This window comes from Anarhichas minor, unplaced genomic scaffold, assembly GCF_050575085.1.
Source record: "Anarhichas minor isolate MPS153535 unplaced genomic scaffold, ASM5057508v1 ptg000073l, whole genome shotgun sequence".
Lineage (NCBI taxonomy): Eukaryota > Metazoa > Chordata > Actinopteri > Perciformes > Anarhichadidae > Anarhichas > Anarhichas minor.
The window spans coordinates 3,336,874-3,361,291 of NW_027466519.1; the positions used below are offsets into that span (position 1 = coordinate 3,336,874).

The following is a 24,418-nucleotide window of genomic DNA, read 5'->3' on the forward strand; positions in this document are numbered from 1 at the left end:
CAAATACTTGGATCGCTAAAGAAAGTGTGGAAACGAAATACATGTTCTCCCCCTCAGTATCTTTGAACTGTCAAGTCTCAAACACGGAACATCTGGTTTACGTCTCTGCAGCCGGGAAACTCCAGAGCTCCTAACTTCCCGTAACAATAAGGGACAGCAGGGTTATGTAAGAACGTTATGTGCTCTGATTATTGTTGTTGATAACAAAAAAGTAATTTATATTTTGAGACGTTTATCGACACTGATTGGCCAATGTGAGTCAAAAAGCAACTGGATTCCCATGACAAATCACAGGGGGAGGTTTCATATTGCTGCTACAAACCTCAAGTCACAATCAGCTCTGCCTGCAGTGAGAGGAGGCTTAGTGAGAGGACTCTGCCCTAATACCTTCTGAAGAGAACATCAGTCTATGTGGTAAGTCAGATGTAGTTTTTTTGAAGCATGTTAAACAAACCTGACCCTTTGTTGCTTTGTACTATTTTATTTCTTTATTCTTTTTTTGTCTTATTATTATGTGTTGTGCAAAACACTGAATTCACTCTATAACTGAAATGTGCTAAGACTAGAACCTACCTTGCCTTGCTTAAACGGCATTTATATTGTTCCTGAGTAGAGAACAGTAGATTTAAGTTTCGGGTTTGGGTCGATGGATGTCCTCACAGTCCAGTCACCATGTTCACATGTTGAGAACGGTTTGCTAGGATGTTCCTCTGCGGAGGATGTGTGAGAGCATCAAGTCATCCTTTGATTTTGAGTACATTTTTGGTGTTGTTAATAATAAATGTTGATGTTTTATAGTGTTTTAGTGAAAGTGCAAGTTGAAAGTACCACTTATCAGTGTAGTAAAAATCCAAACCAAAATAAAGGTTGATTCTGCTCTTGAGGTTATTTTCAGAGGAGGTGAAAGCAGTTTGAACTTTCCCCGATGGCTCCGTCCGGCCGCTTGCTCGTGATGCTACAGCTCCTCAGCTGGATATCAGTCGGCCTGGCCTGTTTCTGTGACCGATACCCCTGGGGATCCTGGTCCGCCTGCTCCAAGAACTGCAACTACGGTACACAGCACAGATCCAGGTGATACACTGAACAGACACCGGAGACACAGCAAATTGAAACTGAGCCAAAGCAATTGGGAAATGATGTAATCAAGAACTATTATCAGTCTTTGCTCTGCCCTTTTATAGTTATTGTTGTGAAATACAAATACCTAATGCAGATTGATGCCAACAGCTTCTGTCTGTAAAAGGCATTTTCACACTTTGTTGACAGGAGATTTACTTATGATGATTATTACTGGAAGAGCAGCTGCCATCAGCTGTGTCAGAAACATGACAGGAGAGCTTGTAACGAGCAGAACTGTCCAATCGACTGCCTGCTGACAGACTTCGGGGCTTGGTCCGACTGCTCGCCGTGCGCCAAGAAACAGGCAAGAAACACACCAATCACACTGTAAAAAAAACCTGCCATGTTACCTCTCAGTGGTGAGAAAGCTCCAGGAAGTTCCTAGAAAACAAACCAATCTAAGTGAAGTATTTAATTAAGCTTGTTATGCCTGCTTATTATTACTTTTTAATACATTATGTATAATGTTTATGTACTGTATTTGTCATTTCTGTCTATTCTGTCTTTTCTAACCATTATTGCTTCTTAGCGACCAGTTTCAAAAGAAAAAAAGAATGAAAATTGAACATCTGAAAGTGTACAGAGTTTTTAATTAAATGAAACAAAATCTCAGTCGGTCTCTTTCACTGTGGCTACAGTATCGGACGCGGTCTGTCCAGAGGCCGTCCCAGTTCGGTGGATCGGCCTGCAGCGTGGAGCTGAAAGACGATCGGCCCTGTCACCCCCCCACAGAGTGCATGTTAGCACCCATCGACTGCAGAGGCGACTTTAAGTGTGATAATGGTAAATGGTGTTCGAACATGAGTGTTGTGTTTTAGAATAAAGGAAAAAAGCGTCACATGTGCAATCCTTGATGTTTTCATTTCAAAATTGTTAGAATCCTAATTTTTGGTCAGCTGATTGAGGGTATTAAATTTACTTTTTTTTTCAGCCCACATCTCTGATCTGTTGTCACAACGAACACACACAGAAAGACACAAATCAAAGAGTGTATCTTCTGCTAAACATCCTTTCTGCTGCAGGACGCTGCATCAACTCAACGCTGCTGTGCAACAGGCAGAACGACTGCGGAGATAACTCTGATGAGAGGGACTGTGGCGACTTCAAGATAGTGTGTCCAGCGGAGAAGAGAGTGGCCCCCGGGGCTGACCTGATTGGAAATGGGTAAGCTAAAGGTCAAAAGGTCACTGTTTACAACTTTTTGTTTTTTACGTTCCTTCCTGCTGTGACCATAAATTAGCCCGCATTCCTTTCTGTCAAGTGCTCCTCGTGTTTCTCCTCTTAAAAACATTTGTATTAGTACGTCTTGCACTGTTGCATTCAATTTGATCTGCTTTTAGGAATATTGTCGTACAACTGCTGCAAAGGTAAAAAGAAAAATACAAGTATACTAATTAGAGCCCACATTTTGTTTACATAAACATACGAAATATGTATTTTGTGATTAAGATGTATATGTTAAGATATTACAGCTGAACAACATATATATATATTATTATTTATTTTTTTTTTTTAAATGACAGAAATTATAACATTTAAAACAAACAATATTAAACTTAAAACATAAGTATCTATTAAATGCTGCCAAGAAAACAGTTAATGCTCAAATTTACTGCTCAGCAATTTCATTTCACACACCAGCAATAATCCCATATCGGCCAACAATATTGGTCTGCCACTGTGGCGTTGGGCTTTCGAGCCTATTGTACAGAAACAGTCAATGAGATTTCACTTTTCAACGATTTGTGTTTGTAGATTTGATGCTCTGGCAGAGAGGCAGAGGGGAGCAGTCCTGGACAATATGTTTATGGGAGGAAGTTGCATCATCAGGAGGCCTCCGACCACGCTGCTCTACCATCGCGTCCCTCACAACTTTGAGAGCTTTGACATTAAGGTAGTATTATTATTTGTAATATTTAATTGTAAGTCAGTAAAGCTAGCCTGATTCCAGACCTCTGAATCACATCACACATCTCAGATGTGTTCAGCGATTCAAAATCACTGATGGCTGTCGTTATGGTTGGAGAAGCAACCGGCCAATCAGAGCTTTGTTACCCTTCCTGGGTAAGAGCCATCAATATAGTGACAGAAAAATGGCCGGAATAATATTAGTGATATTTTCTCTTAAATTAATTAATGATGGGAACATAAGCAAAAGTATCTTTTATTCACTATAGCAATTCTAAAGGTAGTAAGTTACTTCGATAATATAAGAAAAGGACTAAAAGCTCCTTTTTTTTCAATCCCAACACTGGAAATACTTTTAAATTGGCATACTTGTCCCATCATCGGGGCAACACCAACTCCCAGACAGAAATCGCTGAACACGAGCACAATGTTAGACTAAACGGATGAAGTCAAAGGAAATGGTTACCTTTGTGTTTGTATAAAAATCAGACCTTGATGAACTAATGTGGTTGTGGTTGGAAAGGTTGGAAAGCTGGAAGACTTCAGCACCGAGCCCGAGACGCTGCACAGCGAGCCCATCGATATGAAGACGTCCAGTTCGTCTGGAAACAGCCAACAACATCAGAACAGTTTTTTCTTCCCCATCTTTTTCTTCAGTGGGAGATCTATGTCGCATACCGGCTCTAACAAGGAAGCTTTTGAAGCTTCAAAGAAAACGGTGAGTGACTCGAACAGCGACGCTCACATTTGCTGTGATACACTTGTGAGGACCTTTATTCACTTAATGCATTCCCATGCCTCCTGAGCATAGCCTTAACATGGGGCTGAGACACAATGACCTCACTCTATCTAAAGGTTGAAACATGGTACTCACGTACACAAGTGTAATAATTTAAAAATTAGGGACATGGAATTGTCCCCATTTTGTCCCAAAAACAAAGGCGAGTAGTCAGATTTATGTCCCCACAAGATGGGTAAAACATCCCCACACACACCCACACAACTACAAACACACATTATGTGCTTGTATCATCTTTCCTTTCTTCTTTTTTCCATCTTTCCTTCCTTAGGACTCTAAGTTTCTCCGGGTGCACCAGGTTCTGACTGTATCCACGTTCAAGGTGAGAGACCCCGGGGACCTCGTCTTGTCGCAGGACTTCCTCAAGTTCCTTCACGCTCTTCCTCTCGAGTACAACTACGCCCTCTACAGGGACATCTTCCAGCGCTTCGGGACACACTACTACAGCTCAGGCAAACTGGGAGGCATCTATGACCTGTTGTACCAGTACAGCCGAGAGGAGCTCTCCAGTTCAGGTACAACAGCACAGCTGGGTGGTCAAAATTCAGAATGACACCCTGGGCTGCAGCGGTAACCCAAAAGTAAAAATCAATGAATCAAAATGTAAATCAGACCCATGTTATGTTAATCACTTATAACAATGGAAAAACAAACATAAAGCTAATAATATTAACATCACAAGCATTGAGGTCACATTGTGTGAATGATCTTTCATGTGGTTCTGGTCCTTGGATTACAAATTGTCCGCACACAACAAACTCCAAATGAGTGGAATGTTGTTGAATAAACAGAACTAGAGGAAAATGTAGTGTACCTGTAATATAAAAATGTAAAAGACCATATAGTGTGTAATGTTTTGTTGTCAGTTCCTTCGTCTCATGTTGCTCTACACTCTTTCTCTCCAACAGGAGAAACGGAGGAGCACATCACAAACTGCCTGGGCCGAGAGATCGCCTGGACCGTCATCCTCTACACACAATACAGCAGTGTAACCCGATGCACCGACAACAGAATGACTGAGAAATATCAAGGTTTTTTTATATGACTTACTCATTCTTTATTCTCAACTCTACTGTGCATGGCTTACTGGCATTGATCTTATTCTGTTCTTTCCTTTAGTCATTCCTTAAACATTTTTTCTTTGGTCCAGGCTCGTACATTCAGACGGCAGAGAAGTCTTTCTCTATGACGAGAGGAGGTCGACCCAGAGAGGCAGCAGCTCTGGCCTGGGAGAGGCAAGGCCCCGCTCCGGACAAAACATCCTACAAGAACTGGGCCAAGTCTGTTCTCGACAACCCTGTTGTGGTCGAATCCAAGGTTTGAATCAAACACCACTGATATGTCTTCTACCACGGAGAAAGAAAAAAAAAATCAACAAAGGTGATGTTGGGTTCATGTATGCGTGCTTTTGTCCAGGCGCTTCCCATTATAGATCTGGTTCGAGGGATCCCATGTGCTGCCACAAAGAGGAGACACCTGAGGAAGGCCCTGCTTCAATACCTGGACGAGTTTGATACCTGCAAGTGCTCTCCCTGCCCCAACAACGCCAGGCCAGTTCTCGCCGGCACAGAGTGCCAGTGTGTTTGCCAAACTGGCACATTTGGCTCTAACTGTGAGACACAGGCTCCTGACTACACTTCAGGTACAGCAGGACTTCTGCAGAACACAACATGCTGATCAACGAGAAAATGGTAGAGAACAACAGTCTGTGTGTTCAACGTTTTGTACCGTAAGATACGTAAACGATAACGTAAGCAACCGTGATGGAGAACAAGCTTGTCAGAGGCAGACATTCAAAATGCTATGATCTTGTTTGTGTCCAACACTTTCATATTGGAAGCTAAAACATAATTCCTCACTACAGTGTATATTGATGTCTAAGCAGGATTGGTTATGTTCACATTCGAAATTCGGTTTGGTGTGTATTTTCCACAGAGGCGGTGGATGGTTACTGGAGCTGCTGGGGGCCGTGGAGTAGCTGTGGAGCCTCAATGAAGAGACATCGGAGGAGGCGGTGTGATAACCCCGCCCCCCTCAGAGGAGGCCAACCCTGCAAGGGTCCAGGCAGCAATGAGGATCCATGTCACATCTCCTTCTTTGCGAGGTAGGACGAACTGTTTGCTTACGGCATGTGTTGATACAGTTATGAAAAGTTATTTTAGACGTTTTCATGGCACACATCTCATGGAAGACAGAACTTTAAATCAACGCTGCAGAATGATCAAATTAAAACATTTATCTTCACTGAAATGCCGCCCGTTTTTTAACATTACCACTATTTGTATGCTTATATATGCAGCTACAGATGCACTGCCGCTGCTTTTGACAAGTAAACTCACATTTACAAAATATGTAGTTTGTATTTTGTCTTCATACGTATAACTTTGGATTTATTGTTCGTTCCGTGTTCATGTTTTGTGTCTAGACAGGAGACCTGTGACAATGATGACGACTTCACTGTAGGCTGGAGGGACGAGCTGCCACCTGGTGTGCAGGGTTGTCTGAGGCCACAGAGGCCCGCCAACAGCTTCCTCAGGGTAAACACTAGTCCTCCAGCCTGTAGTTAGTGATTGAAATGTACAGTATAAGAGAAACATAGATACTGTAGTTCATTCGTTATCAGATAACTGACAAAATATTGACAGATACTCACTTCTGCAGTCTTGCCTTCTTCTTATATGGAAGTTAATTACAGCAAAGAAATAAATGCATATCTGGAAAGTTAAAGTGTTGCCTCTGTATGGAGTCTGAAGTGTGCCACTTTATAAAAAAAAATGTCAGTCATTAAATAATTGAATTAATCAATTCTTGAAAACAAAATATTCCAAATGCTAGATTAGATTTGCATTTAAAATATGCAATAAAAACTCAGAGCAAGACATATATAAATAAGAGATTACACATTTTCCAAATGATGATTAAAGTTCCCTTTTCTGTCTTTAAATAACAATTTAATACAAATACATGTTAATATTAAATCACAATGTTAATGTCATTTGTCCGACAATTCATTTATTTGACGGTGTTATGGTTATCTTGAATTGGTGTTTGAGACTTCAGATCTTTACATTGAAGCTTGCGTGACGAAAATGTGGCACATAGATTGTAATATGTGGACATTTACCAGACCCTCCTGTCTGATGAAAGAATCTAGTGATGTTTGTTATTTGTTTTTGGAGCATATTCTGTCTTTTGTTAGTCCTCCAACTTAATGGAAGGGCAATCTTAAATGAGTTGTGTTTTTAAAGACAGCTCGCTTTATAGTAGCGTTAGTAATTTGACACCTCAATATTAAATTCCAAGTTAAAAATTCCAACATACAAAGCAACTCGAGCAGCTCTGATAAGAGTTCCTATTTGGGTGACACGCTCCAGACTCCATATGTCAAAGCAAACCAAAAACAATTATGAATAAATATCACTTTATTATGCCATAGTACAGTAGAGATAACTAGATAAAATTAACAATACGAATCTCAAAATGATAAAGTATCACTTTGAATCTCTTAAATATAAAGAATTAGGACTCAGTATGTTATAGTTAGAACAATGGTTCTATTGTTCTACACTTATAAGGTATTATTATGTAATACTATCTCATAGAAAAGCACATAATGTGAAGAAGAAAGGTGGAATGAATGGAGAGAACAAGGAAGCAACAAATGGAAAAAGGAGTATCAGTTGTAGTATGAGTTGCAGAAGATAGCAACTATAAAAACTAAATGAAAGATGCCCAGGGGGGGTTATATTTGTATTCGTCTTAGATTTGCTGGTATTCAGTAACTACGTTCTCTGACAGAAAGCGAAGCAGTATTATAACTTTGGTGAGGACGAAGAGTTCCAGTGCTACACTGGATTTGACCTGGAGGGGTTTCAGTTCATCAACTGTCTTCCTGACGGGTCGTGGAGTCAACCAAGCGGAAAATGCATCAGTAAGTTTGCTTCTCACCAGACAAGTGACCGGTGATCTAATAACTCTGTTGATTTGGTAAACATATCTCTTTAACATGTAACAAGTTACTGTAATATGTCAGCACCTGACGTTAGCTTAAAGTCTGTTCTTCTGTACCGTTAGGGAAACTGTGCCTTCCTCCTGAGATCCCTGATGGCATGATGCTGTTGCCCAACAAAGACGAGTACAAAGTGGGGGAATCCGTGGGTTTTAACTGTAACGGGATTAACCTGGTGCCGCTGCCACGAGGCTTCCACAAATGCAGCGAAAGTCTCACCTGGGAGCCTCCATTACCTGCTGACCTACGCTGCACTGGCGGTACACTAGATTACTCCTTTTGAGCTCTCACAGTCCTGAGAAATTAGGATGCTAATACTTCAAAACTTTCTCCCATACACTGGATTAGACAAATGGGTCTGTTTTGTATGAAAAATACTCTGCATGGAGGATATGACAACGTTGTCTCTTGTGTACTTCCTGTATGCAGAGGAACCATTTGTTCCGGAGGCTCAGTGTGGTCCAGGAGAGAAACTGATGGACTCTAAATGTGTCTGCATTCAACGGGAGAGCTGCCTGTAAGCTTTTATGAATTATTGTATTGTGTTAATCTATGTTCTTTGGAGACTAAATCAACTGTTGTGAGTGTTTATTATAAAACATATATTCAATATGTGGACTTTAATATGTAAAAGCCAAGTGTTAGCATCTGACTGACATGTGAGTGTTTGTGTGCAGCTCACAACCGGAGACTCTCTGCATCCTGAACCTCGACGTCGGCGTCACCGTGTCAATGTCCCTCTGCTCCTTCAGCGCTGGTCTTTGCCACGGTGATCCGCTCTTCTTTGTCAATGAGGGCGCATGTGACGCGACCGATTTGGCCAAACTGGAGTGGGCAAAGTTCCGAGCCAACATGTCCTCTGAGAGCTCTGTTCGGGTGCCCTGTGATCTTGACACGTGTTATGAATGGGAAACCTGCTCCGGTGAGTTTGTCTGATACGAAAACATTTTTACAAACGCTTTGCTGTTTGATGTGGATTCGCTTTTTTTTAGCAGATACACATTGATTTGTTTAAACGATTTAGTGCAGAGTATAACATTCTCTTTCTTTTACAGCTTTTGCCGTCACACTGATGGGTTATGATAACATTGTACGGTGCAAGTGTGAGGCAACCAGATGAGCTTCTAGAAAGTCACTGACCCCACCCTGTGAATGTATTAACGGTCCATTGTTTAGGATTAAGGGGATTTATTGGAAGAAATGGAAAATAATAGCCATAACTATGTTTTAATTAGTGTATAATCACCATACACCAAGAATCGTTGTGTTCATTAGCTTAGAATGACCCCTTAATCTCTACATCGGGTGTTGGTTATCTTCAACTTGCAATCGAGTCAGCATGAATTCTTCATTAATCAAATCTAAGTATTAAAACTTCAATAGCCAACTTAATGAACACAAATGAGGTTTGACTATTTAAAGACATCACGTACATTACGTCAAATTATTTTCCTAACGTTAACTCATGTCTGTCCGCAGCATCCAAGAAGTGCGAGTGCAAAGTTGCTCGGGATTGCCCCAGAAGTCAAGAGCACATGTTCTGTGTGAAGCTGACCAGGACCCAGAGGACTCGCAGCATGGACCTTTGTTCTATGGCAGCCCTCAAATGTGCCAGCTATAACTTTGAGATTCTCAATGAAGGCGTCTGTGAGTCCAGATGATCCTTGAAAAAAAGCTTTTCTGTGCCTTTGCACCCAATCTCGGAATTCATCTAACTTTGTTACTCTTTAAAAAATGTACATTTATAAAGTAAAACTAGACTGGCAAGCAGGTATAATGGGGTCCAAGCACCCGAAGCAACTCAGAACTTAAGTGCACATAACTGAGAAGATGGGAAAACCAAGAGCAACTCAACTTTGTGCTTGAACAGGAGGTTTTAGGATGCTCTTGTTAGATTGGTTTTGATGCAGTTCATGTAGTACGCTTTCACAGGAAACTGTGGACAACAATGTATCATCAGATTTTCACCAAATTTAGCATGAACATACTGGAGGATTACTGGATGTGATTCCGTGACGTGTCATACCGCCACCTAATGTCAGATTTAGTACGGGAAATGTGGGGTACATGTGGAATGAGCATACCAAATGTGTGTCGTTTGGATTATGTATTGGTGACCTATAGCAAAAATCTCATTAAATATTCAAACATGTGTGAAAGCAACCCCTTTTGTTGGTTTTCCACCAAGTTGGTGTGACTATACTGGTAGACAAACAGGATAGGTACAGTATGCCAAATTTGGTGACATATGAACAGTGTGTGAAATACCTGTTGATCAGGGGGTTCCCCCTACAGTGCATAATATAGACCCACAAGATTCCATTGATGCAATAAACATGACATACATAAACATGTCATAGACAAAGTGATGAAAGTACAGAAGTCTTTGTGGATACTGTGGAAAGGAAGCCCAATGATGGCACTTTTAAAAGTGTGTAGGACTTGATCCGACCCAAATATAGAGAAGGCTGCAGTCAGTCAAGTCTAATTACAGGCACAGAGTGAAATAAGCTTAACGTGCTTCACATGAAATAATAAAAACACTGTTATTCTATTTCTTATTCAGATATGTATTGCACCTCTTGCTCTCCATTTAAACATATGAGACAACGGCATTTACTATTTCCATCCCAGTTCTGAATATTTGTCAAACTATGAATTCTTTATTGATTGTGACCAAGAGATATCGAGACCCAGACTAAACTGAATTTAATATTTATTGTATAACGACTCAAATAAAATGTGAAAGACTAACATTTGATTAAATAGCATCAAAAACACCCATTAGTTGGCGGTCATTGAATGGAGACCAAAGAGAATGCAGGAAACAAATACTATAAATAATCACTTCAAAAATATGCTTCTTATCAAGTAATGAATGTCTTTGAGTCTGAGTCCTGAGGTTGGAATATTCTCAGATTTCTTTTGTTTCAGGAAAATAAAGCTGTTTCAAATGCAATTTTTTTATGCTTATTCTTCATGCTTAGATAACTACCTCAAAAAAGAAAACCAAATGTCAAAATAGTAGTAGTGGTGCATATGCCCCCCCCCCCCCCCCCAAACAAAACTAGGAGAACAAAAAAGTATTAAAAAAGGGGTCTTATTAACTTTCTATAACAAAAACAATCGATATCAAGACATTGATTTGTTTGTTTACTTCACATGCATCATTAGGACACTGTAGGTCCCTGAAGTGCCATTAATTGGCACGTCCACAAGTGACGTTCACTCGAAACTGTCTTCTGATGGTCCAGCAGCGACCTTCAGTGGTATTTGGCTATGTGCGACCCCTATGCATTGCTCCTCTATCATCAGTCCTCCATGACAAATATATAAAGACACCACAAGACGGCAGAGGAAGATATTTACATCATTCAAGTGTGAGAACAAGACATTTGATTTTATTAACAAGAAAGAGAAAAAATAGGCCGCTCAGTAAAATCAAAGAACAGCCATCTTTATTCGGGACAAGCCTCAATACTGAAAACATTGATCGTCTCCCCAGCACACCGCCTGGCCCCCACCTCACATTCGGTCATCGCCAGGGCAACGCTGCCAACACCAGATCTCACACACAGGGGGGCGGAGTCTGTAGGGCACTCTGAGGCGTTTTGACAAACACACTTCGATTCTAGAATTGAAAAATATTTATTATATGTACTGAGAAAAAGTGTTTTTTTTGAAGATGAATGCATGTAAACATGCAGAAACTCAAAATTTGCATTGAAAATACAATTTGCATTGAAAACAAAACCTGGACTGAGGAAACATTGGTATTGGAACAATTTAATTCCAAAGAGTTGCAACAGAAAAAAGTTTCACCGAAAAAAAAAAACACCGGCATTACAAATGAATCCATTGTTTTTTGTAATCTGATGTATCTTTTTTAGTTTAGATTTGTTCTCCAACTTTATTTTTTCAGTGGAACTTTCTTCAATGCTAATTTGTTCATTTTGAGTTCATGTTTTATTTTGAATGCCAAATTAAATTTCTGATGCCACAATCTAAAGTCACTGTTCTAGGTCCACAATAATCTGGCAAGATTTTACAATAATGGTCAAAACAAGAATAAAATCCTCTATTGTAATATATAGAAAGATCCTGAAAAGAAGGTCCAGGAGACTCACCCTGACAGATCGTCCCCGGTTTGCAGTCCACGCAGGACGTGGACGTCTCCTCTGGCCAGGCACAGTCGCTGTCATTGGCCAACTCGAAGCTCCGTCCAATACACTGCAGAGCTCCAAGCTGACAAACGCTAAGCAAACGCGCTCGGCTTGAGCCGAGTCTGGCACACAACTGCAGAGAAGTCCTAAATGAAGACAATATATGGAAAAATGCAGTGTTAATGTTTCATATTTTCACAAGACGTTTCCCTGTGTGTGTGTGTGTGTGTGTGTGTGTGTGTGTGTGTGTGTGTGTGTGCGCGTGTGTGTGTGTGTGTGTGTGTGTGTGTGTGTGTGTGATGCATATGATTTATCAAAAAGCATACTCACGGGCACTGAGCTGGCATTTTACACACACACTCAGTTTTTCCTACGTTCTCCCACGGCTTACACTTCAGGCCAGATGGAGAGGGAACTGAGGGAGCTGAGAAGAAAATATATATCATATAATATCATATAATATGATATTATATACTCCACAGAAACACAACCGCCACTATATATAGCCGGCTCCATCATTGGCTGCAAACAAGACTATCTGGAAGAGGTGGTGGAGAGGAGGACACTGAAGAAACTATTGTCCATATTGGATAACCCGGACCACCCTCTCCACCACCTACTGCAGGGACAGCGGAGCACTTTCTCCAACAGACTGATTCAGCTCCGCTGTCACAAGGACCGATACAGGAGAACATTCCTGCCCTTTGCTATTAGACTCTATAATAAATCACCTCTGGCCAAATCAAACACAAGACTATAACAATGCTACGCTGTTGTTGCTGCTGCTGGTGATCTTGTGCACTACTGTTTTGTTTATTTTTTCCTACTTAGTTAATTTAATACGATTCTACTTAGTGTATACACTGTGCATTTTTATTACTTTATCTTCTTAAATCTAATAGGTCCTGCTCGGTTATTTTATTTTATTACATTGTATATATTGTGCATTTTACACACTTAATATTTTTATTCTATTGTGTAACCCTGTTTGCTGGCTGCCACAGACAAATTTCCCCTTGGGGATGAATAAAGTACTATTCTATTCTATTCTATTCTATTCTATAGCCAAAATGTTACAATCGACAACAATAGATCACATGACCTACAGTATTGTATGTGAAAGGTGTCCCTCATAGCGATCAACCCACAAAAAATGATAGCCCGACTCTGCAGCTTGCCTCAGCGTTACAGAGCATAATAGCCACTTTCAGCTCATTGCTTTTGGTATTCTGGCTGCAACTTTAGTGTTTTGGTTCACTCTCACTACTCCCAGCACCGGCAAAGTTCACAACTAGCTGGTGAACATAGTAGATAAAGAGTTGGTGGAGGCCAAAAACAGAGCTAGAAGATTAAATTTACCCTTTGAATAAAGTTTTTAAATAATTAAAAAAATGAAGTAAAACATTTGGTTAATTGTAAGTTATTTTGATCAAAGCTGATGAGAGCACTGAGACTGAACTTTACTGCAAATGTTCCTCAACGCCAAAACACTGAGCTGAAAGAGGCTAAAACAGCCCAGTAGAGCTGCAGAGTTAGTCAGAATTCTCTGGTTAAATATTTCACAGCATAACTATATTACTGAAAAGTGAACCTATTGAACATACGAAGCCTTACAACAACAACATTTGAACTAGGAATAAATGTGTGTACTGTACCGGCTTTACAATGAGCGCTGGCCGGTGAAGGAGACCACTGCAGACTGGGACTGCACATGATCTCTGACACCTCAGCATCCAGCACTGACCCCACAGGACAGGAGAGGGACACTCTGTCTCCAATCTGATAGGCTTCTTGCAGGGGCATGGCTATAACTTGGCTGTTGAGTGGAGGAATCCCACACGTGGAACCTGTGACGGGATGAGGGGGAATTTGAGCAAGAGGAAGTGAGGGAAACATGACAATGTGATTCCTTGACAACGATAACTTGAGGGTTCCTGAGAGCGAATGTTTAATCTGCATTCTGCATCCACATCTGGATTCAGGCCATGACTGGCATGGACTATTTAAATGTGTTACTGTAAGTCGCTCCTGAGATGTCATGCTAATGAACAAACAATAGAACCAAGTGCATGACACCCCTGGCAGAGTTGATGGAGTGAAAACGTACTTTTACAAACCATCTCTCCTGTCTTCCACTTCTGGTTTTCAGTGCATTGAGCCACAGCGTCTCCACTGAGGTAATGGTCTTGTATGCAGGAGTACTCCACTGTGTTTCCAACCAGGTAAAAGTCTCTGGGATTCTGAGAAATAAATAAAACAACAGTAGCTAAAATACATGCAACTAATCCCCTCCTTGAATATTTGCAAGAAGAGAGCCACACGTTTACTACAGTTCTGCAACATTCTTTGGAACCCAAAGTGTCCGGAGGTCTCCGAGGTTTACATAAATGGAAACACAGCATCAATCAAGCACACTCACCTGAATAAATCCGTTCCTGAGGTTTGGGGGCGCTCCACATGTCTTCGGTGGAGTTACGGAGATATTGAAGCACTGAGGCTCCATCATCCTGCACACAAACAGTTCACAGTGAGAAAACTAAAATACTGCTGGAAGCCGCTGCTTAATAAGTTTAACTGTATAATGAGGAAATGGTCATCAATTGATCACTGTCAAATCTATATCTAGGATCAAATCAAGGATATCAGAATAAAAGTCTTATCTCCTGGTTTTAATCATGTTTTGGTTCCCACAAAATAAAGACATGTTTTGTTTAAGATTTGGTTTAGATTTCTGTCCTAATACTACGCGACAAGTTTGTGTGTGCATGTCCTTACTGTAAGAACTGGATGTCTGCATCCTCACAAGGCTTCTGCTCCAGCTGCAGTCCGGAGCAGTGTTGGCCACCTCTCCTGGGGGCGGGGTTGTTGCAGCTTCTGGTCCTTGACCTTTGACCCCCAGAGCAGGATCCCCAGGAGGACCAGCAGCTCCAGCTGCCATGGATCACCCCTGAGAGAAAGAGAGAGATTCACTTTGTTCTTCTGTGACTGACTGGACGGAATGGTTAAATATTAATTTAGTTGTTGTAGTTTAATTGTTTAACAGAGCAAATTTTGATTTGAATCTGTTTTGTTTTAACCCAAACTAATCCTTTGAACTAATCCATTATCCTCTCAGAGTCTGGTGTCCGTTTACCTGGTGGCTCTCCGATCACGGCTCCCCTCTCGCAGGCGGGTCCTGAGGTTCCCGGACGGCAGATGCAGCGACACTCTGAGCCCGTCAGAAGAGGCTGGCCGTTGTTCTGGCAGGGCCGGCAGTGGCAGGGATGCTCCTCCGTCAGGTACTCCTCTGTGGCTCTTTTCAGGTGGAGCTTCTTCAAACCTGCACACTGCACCTCCTTCACCAGCTCATACAGAGGACGCAGCTGGAAAACAAGTGTACACTTTGTTTATGTGAATGTGTAGAAAAAGGAGAAATACACAACATTCTTCCCTTAAAATATCTGAAATAAATCATTTGGGGATGATAATTAATATGAGGACATGAGTATATTAATTAACATTTCATGTTAAATGTTGTAATAATGAATAAAGAACAGGAACAAAATAGAAAAAAAAGAATCATGTATCTTTTAACACTCACAGGACATGCAAACATTAGAATACTTGGCTAACTTATACCGACAGTCTTAAATCAAAGGCTAGCATATCTAAATTAGCTAACGTCATTATTTTAGTCTTCATATTAAAATATGTAATAATAAAACAAAAACACAAACAATAAAACACAAATCTGACCTTATTTTTCCAGTTATGCTTTCCTATAGTAATCAAACTAACTATGCTGGAATAAAACAGCAATGTCTTATCCTTACATGTTTTATCTTACTACTGTATACTACAGTACTATGGCTCAATATCACCACCATGCAATACAACATCAATGCTGGTCTTTTATTTCCATGGTCACAATTAGTTTGGCCTGGTAAACCAGTCTTACTTTTATCATATGTGTAACTATCTAGCCTTTTGCAGGGTCGTGATTTTTAAACACAGTTGGAGTTAACTCACTGAGGTAATGTTAATTAGCGAGGAAGCTACATCAAGTAGAATGTGCCAGCAACAGTAACTAAAGGGGGCGGGGCATAGCAATGACGATGGAGGTAATAACAACAAAAGATTTGAAAGCTCAATATGTGTAGAATTTAAACATAACTAGGAATACAACAAATCAAAACAAAGCTTTTATATCAACTAACCAGACACTAAGATACAAACAGCTGCATCCAGCTGACTGTCATACCTTCTGGTCTGTGACTTCAGGGAAGTCTTGGACAGAGGAGGCCCAGTTGTTGTAGATCTCTCCGTTAGCTTCTGGATTTTCCAGATCCAGAAGAGTCAGAGCGCCTGTAAAGGCCGGATTTCCTCCAAACACGTTGACCTTTATGGGCATCCTGTTTACGTTGTGTCCTGCAGGCAAATGACAGCAGAGCTCAGGCTAGTCTATGTGATAGTCAACTTCAAATGAATATGATTTATTGGAATCCAACCTTCCACTGTGTGGTTTAATGCTCTAAATCAGAAAGCTTTCACTCACCGGAGCTGGATGATAAAGCTTTTGTCAGTTTTTCACAGACGGTCTTGACTTTCTTCCTGAAGAGACGGCGTTTCACCTTCCTCCAACACCTCTGGTAATCTATGTTTGTTGTTTCTTTACACAAACAAGGCAGGAGCAAGAGATTTAAAACTATCAGACGACAGGCACCAAATTTCAGTTCATTGAGAATATAAACATTATATTTTAGGAGATATTTTGAAGAAGTTATTGATGTTAAACTCAACTAAATTGAAAGGTTCATATGTGGTACTGATCAATATAGCAAGGCAAAGTCCCTCCCCTTCCGGTGTCCAACATGACGAAACGCACAGGCATCGTAGCTTCAGCGAGAGACGTCATTTACAAGACTTTTGAGTGTATAGACTTTCTATTTACGTGTTTTCAGTCTTATGCTTTAACAGTTTTACGACAAAATGTGACTTAGTTGACTTGCAAAAATATCTTTTAATTGGACAAACATCATATCTGTAATTCATGGCACAATTCAAAGAGGATAAAGAGATGATTGTCTTTCGTCTTTTGACCATCGTACACATGTTTACAGAAATAAGTTCCCATGGTGGTCAGCTGGAAGGGGCGGGACTTTGCCTCTATATGGCCGAAGCAAGGAACAAATTCACAACATTCCCTAAAAATAAAACACATCACATTCCATCAGCTTCCGATTTTATTTGCAGAAGCACGACTTCAGGGTATGTCAAGGAACTAAAACTAAATAGCAACATCATTATAATTATTAGCAAAGTTCTTACCGCTCGACTCGAGAGCCTGGCGGTCCAACTCCAACAAGGCTTGGTATTCGCCTCCAAGTGAGCCCTCGGAGAGGTAGTGTGTGCCGTATGTCTCAAACAGCCGGCGGTAGGCAGAGTAGTCGTACGTGTACGGCAGAGAGGACAAGGCCTTCCAAAAGCCTTCAGCCAGAGTCAAATACTGAGGGGCAGAGTTTTGGAACTGGGCCAGCTCCACCTTATTCTTCATGATAATAAGTCTGTAAGCCTGGGCGACATATGTAAAAAGACTGTGATGTCATTCTCTGAAATATGGTGGTTAGAAACCTTTAACCCAACTAGTGACAGAGCCCAAAGACAACAATATCAATAATAGTCACTTTGTCCAACCCTTACACTACAAAATCTGAGATAAGTGATTTGTGAAGCACATCAGGTCATATCATCACCTTATTGTCAGTGAGCTCTTTGTGGAATGTGCGGCGGTCGTGTCCCCACAAGGCGTTGGACTGGATGTGCTGCATGTAGGACCAGGAGCTCTCGTAGGATTCATCGCTCTCCTCATTTTCTACTTTCACCTGCAACGCAACAAAGTATAAATATAATCTGCAAAGTGAGAAGTGTTTATCTCAGTAATAAAAGTATTTATCTAAAAAATATCACATTTGCAGCCGAGGAGTCAGGCCTTGGCCCGTCATCTGTCACATGAACACCAAACATTCATTTCTTGTTCGGCTCACCTCAAAGCTGTACCTGATGATGTTCTGTGGCAGTCTGTAGTAGACTTTATGGTTACCACTGAACACCTTCCTGCACTGCCCTCCAAAGCTGAGAGTGTTGATCACACCTGCCCTCAGTTTGCCTGTCAACACGTTGTACCTGTAAAGCAAGACACGACAAATCCATTTGATGGACTGGTATTATATATTTTTCAGCCCCTACATGACATATCAAGCTGTTATTTACAGTAGAAACTGAGTTGGAGTAGCTACTCACCCTTTGCCTGTGAAGTCAGAGCTGGGAGGTGTTTTGTCGAGGTCACATGAGTACTGGCTGCTATCTTGATCACAGCTTCTCTCATCCAGGCCGTCCTCACAGTCCTGGTCTCCGTTACACACCAGAGACTGGCTGATACACTGACCTGGATCAGGGTTTCATATAAGACTTTTCGTTCCACATTACAAGGTACATCATTTGGGGCGGAAAAATTCCCTTTTATTTTATCTATAAAGTATATTTTTATTTTATAAAGTGTTACAAATATTGAGAAAACACAGATAAAGATTAACCGAACTGCAAACCCAACAAACAAAAAATAGATAAATAAAAAAATTGGTATCACGCCACTTACTGTATGTTGTTAGTTCGTTAAACATCTATATTCATAGCAATGTTATGAAAAAAATAGCTTAGGCACATTTTATTAAATACAATAATATACGTTGCGACATACCTGAGGTACAGCGGAATCTGTCTCCACAGCTTGTTGCCAGGGGACATCCTTTTTGTGGGACACATGGTTGTGTTTGTGTGGCTTCCCCTGAACATGGCACACCCCCAAACTGGGCGTACACCCCAAAGTGGCGAGTCCGCACCTGAAAAAGGAAGCAACCATAAAAAGGAAATGAATAAAAGACGGGAACAAATGAAAGGATTAGCATGGTCAGAATTTATTTTCTGTTTTTATTTATACAATAGCACTGTGTCAGTCTTAAAAAACGTCCAATGATAAGCTGAGAAACTGTGTATGGGCCCCGTTACACCACAATTTGAAACCACAATCAATGGATGTGTTTTTTTTTGACTCAAATAATAAATCTACTACATCACCATGCTTCCAGCGCCACCTATTTTCTGAGTACACACAGACACATTATACTGTGATTCACCATCGGCTTCACGGATTTAGGTTAGAGGGTCAATGTTGTGAGCATCAAACACTGTTGGGAATTTGGCCTTTCTTGAATAATTAATTTGTGCTCTGTACTTTCTTAGCACATTGCATTATGAGGACAAAAGCCTGTTCACACACCTTCATTGTGGGGACTTCTCATGTGGGGACAAAACTCTAGTCAAGGTTCGCCATTTACTGTACAGTATGTTAGGGTTAAAACATGGTATTACAGCTAATGTTAGAATAATGCAGGTTAGGCTAAGGGGTGGGTTTAGGTATCGCACAATTAGGGTTACTTTTGATCACACTTTCAGGTAATGAATTTAAGTTTATACGATATCCTCACATTTACAGTAAGAGTATGTGTGCGATCTGAAGTACCTTTGTACTGGAGCAGCCATCACACTCTGACCATTCTCCATAAGGGCCCCATCTGCAATTCACAGCCTGCTGACAGCTGAGAAGAATAGACATTGATATTATAATATGATATTTTCCCTGTTGAGAATGAACTGAAACGTATCACTATTTTAAAAAAAAGATGAATTATTAGCTCCCAGGATTATAGATTATGTGGAGAAGAGGGACGTTTCTTCACACCGTCAGTACATTATTATCAAAGTGTTGAAGATGTAACGACAGCTTGTGTGGTTCATGTGTGTGCACCTACCATGCTGGAGATAGAGAGATGACCAACAACGCCAAAGAAGACAAAGCTGCAGACAAATCCAACTGTACACAAAAGCCAGAAAACTGTTAACTTAATCTAAATCATACTTTTAAAAATATTCTTGACAAAAGTTATGGGCAGCAGCTATCATCATGACACAGAAGACACTCTCCATTTTGTCAGTATTCCCCATGAATAGAGGTCGTAGTTCATTCATGAAGATGGGAATGAGTTACATTTAGTCCTGATGAGTCCTGATAACTTTGAATCGTTATCTGTGGTTCATTACAAAAGAAGAACGTTCTGTAAACACTTCAGTTGCGGAATGCAGGAAAACCCATTTTCACTCCGTGTGTACTTTATTAACCATTGCACTGTAACCTCATGAGTTTAAAAAAGTCATTAACAACAGTTCCTTTTATTATTATCAAAGTGTGTCAGTTTCCTGCTTACATTTTTTAATGATCACTTTCAGAACTTACGTTGACTTAACGTCCAGACAATCTTTGAACTTTGACCATAAACAGGCTTCTTCAATCCTGCTTCGACCACTTCCCCAACATCCCAATCATTTAAATCCATGCTGTTAACCAGATATCTAGAATAACTCATCCATACCCTTATGTTTGTATGCCGAGACTATCGCAATGCTCTTTTCTCCTGTCTCAGTGAAACAGCCCTGCACCGCCTGCAACTCAACTGTAGTAAGTTAACAGAAGTAAAAATTCTACTTTAGATTAACTCTTTGCCTCAATTTAAGAGATTTAGCTAAATCACCTGTCTAAATACTTTGCTGCCTGCAAATGTTGAGTATTTTTCTTTTACAGAATCTAAATAATACTATGCAAATGTTCATATAATGCTTTGTTGAAATCTGAATGGTAGATGTGTAGGGTGGAGTTTACAGTACCTTCATGATGTTCTCCTCAGAGTCCGGCCCTCTCGTCTGGTCCAGCACTGGAACACTACGGGTGATATAATCAGCAGGGGGAGGAGACTACAGATCCCACAGTTCAGGAATTCCCTTTGTAAAGAAATTCTCATCCACCGAATCTGAACAACCAGGTTTTTACTGCCTCTGTTGACTCAATGAGTCATGGACAGAGACCCAGTGCTCTTTTCCACAGCTTCAGTACAAGATGTTGTGTTCTCCTACAACACTCTGAGTTCATTTCCAGTAACAGCTTTGATAAGGCTGTCTGCTCTGAGAGCTGAACGGTACAAGAGGAAGCTTGATGAAATCTGCTTTTTTTTATGTCAAAACTGCCTCATCGGAGTGTGACAGGACTAGTTGCATAAGAATTGTTTATCCTGGATAAGAACGTCAGACACTAAGTCTCCATGATTTGGGCAAAGGTCAAAAAAATCCCCATTTGGCCAATATTAGAATGCATTTGACTCTGTCGCTCTGTAAACACAAAATGCATGTGGCAATAATATCCACATCTTCATTTGTAATTACAACTTCCTACTTATTACTTCATGTGACTATTAATCTAAATGTTCTCTCTTCAGAGCATTAAAATAGCAGCTAAAAACTATTCGCTATGTGAAGATATAGTGGAGGAATATCTTCCTGAGGAGAGAATGAAGTCGCTCTCCCTCTGTGTGTGTGTGTTGTAATCCCAGCATCTCCGTGCTTTCTTAACACAGCCGGCCAGCCGTTGTTTGTACTGTTAGAAATGTTGGCACCGTTAACTGCAAGCAACCGGCTCAGCCATCCCCATGTTGAGAGCCGTTAAAAGGCAAAATAAATGCTCTGAATTTAGCATCTTCAATCCACATTTTACATTTTTAGACAGAAACACAGTATTTAATTCACAACAGTTATATATTTTTACATGAATATTACCATGTCTTTTTTTTTTTATTGTTTTATGTTTGTTAATATAACTAAATTCTATAGATAAAGCAAACATGTTTCCTTTAATGTATTTAAGTCTTCTCAAATCTTTTGTTTTCACCTGGGGAACAATTCAAAACAAGATGAGTCGTTATTTATTGTGTGTCACTTCACCTTTTTTTATCACAAGTAAACTCAAAGTGCTTTACATTCCAACACATACAGCAACAAGTGACATGCCCAGAGGAATTTAATGAAGAAAGTAAAAAATAAAAAAACAACAGCGACAAAAGAAAGTAAGAGAAAAACAATAATAAGACAGTGATTAACCCCACATCTTCATTTATTTTACGAAGAGGACGCAGTTCCGACAAATCATGCAGTTTGTTCCAGAGAGCAGGACCAACGTCACAAAAAGAACCTTCACCACATCTGGATCTTATCCAATTAGACAACCACCACCTGCCTTCCAGGTCAGATTAGGTTAAAGTCAGTGAGCAGTGAGTCGCCGCAGGCCTCCTTGTATAATAAGTTCAGGTTGCCATCTAGTGGTGTCACTTTTTCTTCTTTAGCGTTTAGCACCAAGACACATATGACCTACAATATGTTTACCTGTTTTCATTACAGATGAAGAAGACAGTGTGTCTTCTTTTCTGGTCTTGGGAAATTCATGGTCCTAAATCTTCCCCTCCGGTGGAGGCTGTGGTTGGAAATGTTGGCAAGAGGCTTGTCTTGCAAATTCCAATCCCACAAGACCCAGTTTGCCTCCACCTCCCATTATTATGATTGGGATGATCTTCTTTTTTTTTTTCTCCATTCCTGCTGCTGTTTATTATCTTAGAACATGTGTTTGGCCGTAACTCATTAATTCCATTCCTTTAATTAATAATTCATTTAAAATGTAGCAAAACACTGGCAACGAGGGTAGATCATAATGAGAATAAATATGAAACAAAATTTCAATCATACCTTAAACTAAAAAGAAATCTGGTTTGAATTAACGTCAAACACTATTACTAAGCTTGTTTACAAGATATTTAAGGCGGATCTATAGAGGGAGCCATAAAGGGCATCTTTGGATGGATGGGAAACACAACAATGGATGGATATACTATTGACTCTTTCATCCCATAAATAATTCATGAACATACCTTACATCGGGCCATATTGTAGGGATGTAAAATAAAACATCAAATATAATCAAATATAATACAACAGTTAAGTGAATACAATGTGAAATGTTGTGTTCTTTTAAATACTACAGGGTTTTATTGCTGGCTAGTCAAATATATGTGAGGTTCCCAAGGGAGAGTTTGGACTTCTGACCCCAGTATTTCTACAATCCCGGCTGTAACTCTATCTGCAGCAGCTCCCACACAAAGAATTTTGAGCTGTAGCGACTCCAAGCTTATTGTTTTGGTTTTCTGGCCAGCAACTTTACTGTTTTGGTTCACTTTCACTGCTCTAATCAGCACAGTGAACATGACTCAGATGGAATGAAAATGTTGCTCCATGTCTGCTGGATGTGGCATTTGCTTGCTAACATTAACATCTGCATGTGTGTGTGTGTGTGAGTGTGTGTGTGTGTGTGTGTGTGTGTGTGTGTGTGTGTGTGTGTGTGTGTGTGTGTGCTATGCTAAACATGTGGAGAGGGTGTGGGTGGCCCACAGTCTGTCAAAAACAAGGTGCTGACGTGCCAGAAGTGAGACTCACGTGTGCAGACTAAATTTAACTTGAAATGTGACTCCACAGGCTGAGAAATACCGCTCTAAAACTGTTAGGTTCCTTTACCGGTTGGAAAACGAATAGCTCAAGTTTTATTTTGGCACACTAAGAACTTTCACTTCATAATATAAGTGCACCTAACATCCTTATTCAAGTTACAGTAGAGGTGGTGCTACTTTACTTTTACATTTCCATTTGTTGATCTCACTTCCAAATTGATTTGCAGTGGAGGAATGTAACTGTTCACCCTACTGTACTTAAGTAGAGTATAGTTATTTGAGGTATTTGTACTCTACTTGAGTATTTCCATTTACTGTATATTTCTACTCCTTTCCATTTTGGAAGCCAATCTTTTAATTTTTCCTTAACTTTATTTATTTGATACGATTAGTTGCTTTGCAGATTCAGATTATTAACACAACATATAAATCCACTACTAATTGATGATGTATGATTATGGATTAGGATATGCAGTAGTATGTCAAATAATTGAAATGAGCTGCACCTTTACCAGCTGCAACATTGAATAGCCTAAGGGAATTACCCACAAATCATTGCAATGTGACGTTAAACACGGGGTAACCAGTGGAGGCATGGAGACTTAAAGAAAAGGTAAACAAAGAGGACGGCTCACGTGTGTTCAGCCTGTCATATTCAATTTACTCAGAAACATTAAGGGTTAAAGATGGAACAAAAAATAAACATGAAATCAGAAGATATTTATTGATTTATTCATCAAATATTTGATTTTGTCATTGAAGCTGTTTTGACAAAAACGAGTAAATAGATTATATAAAATGACCTCTTGTGAGGAAAGAGCCTGAAGACGTTCAAATCAGGGAGTACAACATATAAAATAAATACACACAACTATACACTTTATTTGTGTTGTTTTCATGGTAACATGGTATGTTGCAGCAAAGGGCTGTCCCATTCCTATTTCCACCATCTCAAGCCCTCACAGTCTCTCACACTCACCCACTTACCAGGTGACGTCAGTAAGTC

The 24,418-nt window shown here is 40.2% G+C and overlaps 2 protein-coding genes across 2 annotated transcripts; one reads left to right on the forward strand and one right to left on the reverse strand.

Moving 5' to 3' along the window:
• The first annotated feature begins 925 nt into the window (after positions 1-925).
• On the forward strand, positions 926-9,987 carry c6.2 (complement component 6, duplicate 2). The gene is made up of 17 exons (XM_076079770.1): positions 926-1,071; positions 1,267-1,423; positions 1,758-1,902; positions 2,142-2,283; positions 2,875-3,013; positions 3,551-3,745; positions 4,098-4,341; positions 4,735-4,857; positions 4,977-5,143; positions 5,243-5,468; positions 5,762-5,930; positions 6,252-6,363; positions 7,625-7,757; positions 7,901-8,095; positions 8,265-8,352; positions 8,513-8,757; positions 9,315-9,987. The coding sequence occupies exons 1-17, from the start codon at positions 926-928 to the stop codon at positions 9,494-9,496; spliced, it is 2,808 nt and encodes a 935-aa protein (XP_075935885.1). The 3' UTR covers positions 9,497-9,987.
• Positions 9,988-11,293: 1,306 nt separating this feature from the next.
• LOC142935239 (complement component C7-like) lies at positions 11,294-22,854 on the reverse strand. Its single transcript, XM_076079456.1, has 19 exons — positions 22,840-22,854; positions 20,756-20,842; positions 19,846-19,907; positions 19,557-19,632; positions 18,735-18,876; positions 18,278-18,422; positions 18,022-18,160; positions 17,731-17,859; positions 17,306-17,549; positions 16,533-16,646; positions 16,239-16,405; positions 15,132-15,360; positions 14,774-14,945; positions 14,418-14,505; positions 14,106-14,238; positions 13,654-13,845; positions 12,329-12,422; positions 11,963-12,144; positions 11,294-11,466 (listed from the first exon to the last, which is right to left on the reverse strand). Exons 1-19 carry the CDS (start codon positions 22,852-22,854, stop codon positions 11,294-11,296), a joined length of 2,583 nt encoding a protein of 860 aa, XP_075935571.1.
• Between the last annotated feature and the right edge of the window lie 1,564 nt (positions 22,855-24,418).